The sequence below is a fragment of the Frankliniella occidentalis genome, unplaced genomic scaffold (genome assembly GCF_000697945.3).
Source record: "Frankliniella occidentalis isolate FOCC.00 unplaced genomic scaffold, Focc_3.1 Scaffold22, whole genome shotgun sequence".
Classification (NCBI taxonomy): Eukaryota; Metazoa; Arthropoda; class Insecta; order Thysanoptera; family Thripidae; genus Frankliniella; species Frankliniella occidentalis.
The window spans coordinates 2,422,315-2,426,520 of NW_026267152.1; the positions used below are offsets into that span (position 1 = coordinate 2,422,315).

Consider the following 4,206-nt stretch of genomic DNA (forward strand, 5'->3'; position numbering starts at 1 on the left):
ATTCATATAGGATGGGAGAGGCCGGCGGGGCGCACCGGGACCCGCCGACCGGGACCCACCGCTAGCTTACCGAGGCCAAAAACAACAAACACAAACGTCGAATCAAATCGACGCAGAAACAAATGCCGCCATTTCCATACAGACGCCGTGCCGAAGGTCTCTTGTCAGCCCCCCTGCCCCCCTTTTCCCCTCCAAAAAGCTAAATTTATTCCAAAAAAATAAAACTAAAAGAAGGCGCTTTGCTGGAAGAACAGAAAAAAAAGAGACCCGGGCCAGGCCAGGCAGGGGCGGAAGTGGCGACACGAAGAATGACAGAACGAAGAGCCGTATAATGAGCCGGGGGCCGGCGGACACACCGGCCGGACCAGCCTGATTTGCGTGCGGCGCGCGACTCGCCGTCCCGACCTGACAAAGACACCGCAGCAGCGTCTGCGCCCTCCACGACCGGCCGGCAGGTGCGGCCGCACAGGTAGTCGTGGCGTGCCATAACTGTGCGCGCACCCACTGCATTCGATCGGGTGGACGAGGAGGACCCGGCCAGTTACCACGCACACCCTTCGAAAGAGCAAGCAGGTTGGTTCGAAACGTTTTTCATCAAATCCACACAACCATGTCAGTCGTTCCCAAAGCCGTCCCGGCTGCAGGTGGCGCTGGTGCGAATACGCTCGCAGGCCTCCCACCATGGGGCTGCTGCTACTGCTGCTGCTTTATTTATCAAACCTCGCCCGGGGGATTTGATAAGAGCGGCGGTCCGGATTAGCACCACCACTGCCGACCCATTACGGAGCAATATAACAGCGACTAATCAGCTGTTCGCCGATTACACACACCCCGCGACAGAGCAGGCGGGGGGAGTATAAGGTAGGTATAGTGGATTAATCTTGAACGCGACGCGAAGCGCCACACACACCGGCGCGGTCGGTCGGTCGGTGGGCGCGCCAGGCCCGGCCCGCGCGGGTCTTTGGAATGTCACGAAAAATATGGAAATGCCCTCGCAACCCTTTTGGCACTACGTTACGCCCCGGGCTCGGGCCGGCGCTCTGCAGAGGGAGGCCGACAGTCCGCACGAGTCTGTTTGATTTACAGTTTTAATCAAGCGGCGCGGGCGTGGCGTAGCGTGGCGGGCCCCTCCGCCACTCCTCTCCCGCTCGCCTGTCGCTGTGCGAGTTTGTCATTGTTGCCAAGCATTTTTACCCGGCGCGCGCGCGCGTGTGTGGGTCCATCCCGCCGGTCCCGCCCGTCCGGCCAAACTTCAGATTGTCGTCCAAATCCAATAAAGCCAAAAGGCCACCTCATGACTTCTGCCGGGCCCGGGCTGGGCTGGGCGGGCGGGGCAATGCCAGGCCGGATGGGCCGCACCGCCCGCCCTCTTTCCCTCCAATAAGGCGCCCTCACGTCATTCCGGGCCAACGCGACGCAAAAATTCCCCGCAACATTTAATACCGTCACTGGAATGTCAAGCTTGCATAGGATTCCAACGCGCACCCTCGGGCGGCCCTCCCGCCCCCCCCCCCCCCCCCCTCTGGAGTGGGGGTGCGGGTGGTTGGGGCGAACGGCGCTTGTGACGAATCAGATTCGCCGAGTCGCTCCATCCCCCTAGCTGCTCCCACTCCCCGCTGCAATAACTGAGGGACGTCGTCGACAAGGAATTACAAGCAGACTTCAAAACTATGTCGTTGTTGGAATGCCTATCTAATGGTGGCGCGCTGGCGTGCTGGGCGCGCGGGACGCACGGGGTGGCGCGGGGGAGGCGACAAACGTGTGGCCGTCCATCTTGCACCCCTTCCTCCACTGCAAGCACACTCACCTTTTCGAGTTCTAATAGGTGAAACCGTAGGACTTGTATTGCTTGGACCATCTGCAACAAAAAAGAGACAAAATACAATTAATAACATGGCTTGATAAATGAGTGGTTTTTTCCAACTCTACTTTTTCCGTCTTCTTTTAGGGGGCCAGTCTGGTATATAGAAAAACGCGTTTCTCGAAACTTTGCCTTTTTTCGTATTCCAACCAATACAACAACAACAAAAAAAGACAAGTAGGGAGAAGGGAAGAGGGGGGGGGGGGCAAAACCTATGACAGTATCAGCCAGCGCGACAAGCCACGACTTCCGGCTGTCTTCCGGGCGCCATGAGGCCGCGGCGTTCCACCCGGCCACGCCAGTCCACGCCCAGCTCTTTGGACACATGCCCAGTCCAGTCCGGCCTAACCGAACCCCGCAGCCGACCCGGACGGCCCCGACTGATTGATATACTTTATGATGGATTGGCACGCACCGCAGCGCTGGAGGCTCAGCTGGAGGCCGCTGGAGGCCGCCTGGAGAGTCTCTCTGGACCTCGCGGAGGACGCACGCAACGGGGCGTGTACCCGACCCGGGCGAATGCAGGACGCCTTTTAGCGACTCAATCCGGCCACGCCCCGCGTACACGTGGGCGTGTCGTACACGGCTAATTATGCTAATAAATGAGCCATATCGCTAATGACATGGGGCTAATGGAGAGCGCCGCCAGTGTCAACACGGTGACCAAAAGGGCGAGGGGCTCACGTCGTGTTCCAGCCCCCGCAAGGATCAAACAGGGCGCATCAGTTTGCGCCGCGGCACCGGGGGCCACGGCGAGCGCCAACGCCCTCTCCCGGACCAGCGGGAGGGGCGGGGCGGCGAGGACGGGGCGGCGAGGACGGGGCGGCGAGGACCTGCGCGACAAAGTGGTTTTGCGTGTCCGCGTGCATAGCGGGGGGGAGGAGGAGGAGATAAACCAGCAGAAGCAGTCCGGATGGGACACATATTACGTAACGCGGAGCACGACAAAATGGCTGCCTTGCAATGCCTATTGTACGACATCTCACTCGCGTTGTGCAACTCGCAGCAGCAGCAGGCCGCCGCCGCCGAGTCGGGCTGCGGCGGGAGTCACCGGGCACAAAACCTTCAGGCTCGCCCAGCCCGACTACGCAGCCCCCCCACAAGCAGGTCGAGTACAGTCAATGATGAGCTCAGATACAACCATCCGGGCCGTAACGCTAATTACGTAACATGTGTACTTCTTTTTCGGGATGGGTATACGTTTACAATGCATTGCACCTGAGAGCGGGGCAAAATTATGAAGTCATCCGGTCCGCGAGTGGCCGGCGACACCCACCCCGGGCCGGGCTCGAGGACGCCCGCCACGCCCCGCCACCTCCCGTGACCCGCGCAGCGCCACTCTACCGCAGGGAGTCCAGACGTTCTCGCTCGGCTCGCAGGGACCGGCTGGACAACCAACCGAGGCGAGCCGAGCGGCCGCGCGGCGTTGCCACGTGGCGCGCGCAAAACCCGGCCGAGCCGACTAGATCGGCGGGACGAGCCGGCAACGCCGCACCGCTCCGCGCCGGCAGCTCCACATGAAGAAGCGTCGCGCCAAACCCGCCAAACGTAACACGACGACATTTCGTGCAATTGGCTCATCGGTGATGCCGCCTTCTCCTTCCCCTACCCTTTCCTCGCCGCCCCCTCTCCCCTCCCCCGCCACCGCACTCGACGTGGACGCCCTGAGGACGCCAGGACGCAGACGCCTCCAGGCCGTGGGCCCGCCCTGGCTACGCCCGCGCCGCCCGCGCCGCCGCCCAGCTCGGCGCGGCCCGACTCGGCCCTCGAGGCCCAAATTATCATGTTCCTCCGCGATGGCCGCTGTCCTGCATGGCTGGCCGTCGCGGCCAAAGGCTTGCCGGTAGGTGTGGCCTAGTGCAGATAGGCATCGCGGCAGTAAAAGTGGCCAGGCTGGGGCTCTGCTCCGCGGGGGGAGGGACCGAAGGGTTAGACAATTATCTTTATCTGGAGCGGGCCGGGCGGTGCCGGGCCAGGTTGTGTCCAGGGCGACCCGGGCCGGCCGGCCAGCCGACCGGCCTCCCGCGCGCCCTTCCTCGCCATACTGGCTGCTCACACGACACGCGCTGATACCATCTTTACAGCGCCCGCGGGGCCCACTGCAGGGCCAGCTAGACGCGGAGTGCACGCTGTCCCCCGTGCGTGCAAGCTCGCGTGCGTCTGTGCGTGCGTGCGTGCGCTGGGCGCGTTGTGGTGGCGCTACGGCCGGCCGGCCACTAACTCAGAGGGACCCTTTCAGAAGGTACCTCGGACACCGTTTGTGTACAGAGCGTTGCAACGCGTCGCCACTGCTCCCCACCGGTTTTCGATCCGCAATCTCGAGAGCCGCCCCCTACAAGCCCCCC

At 62.5% G+C, this 4,206-nt stretch overlaps 1 protein-coding gene across 1 annotated transcript in view; it reads right to left on the bottom strand.

The window, feature by feature from the left end:
• The window catches only part of LOC113217695 (homeobox protein homothorax), a gene marked incomplete in the record, with an annotated part of 173,868 nt that overhangs the window by 134,889 nt on the left and 34,773 nt on the right, over window positions 1-4,206 (bottom strand). Inside the window, 1 exon segment of the mRNA XM_052264880.1 lies at window positions 1,808-1,858. Coding sequence (XP_052120840.1) covers window positions 1,808-1,858 — 51 coding nt within the window.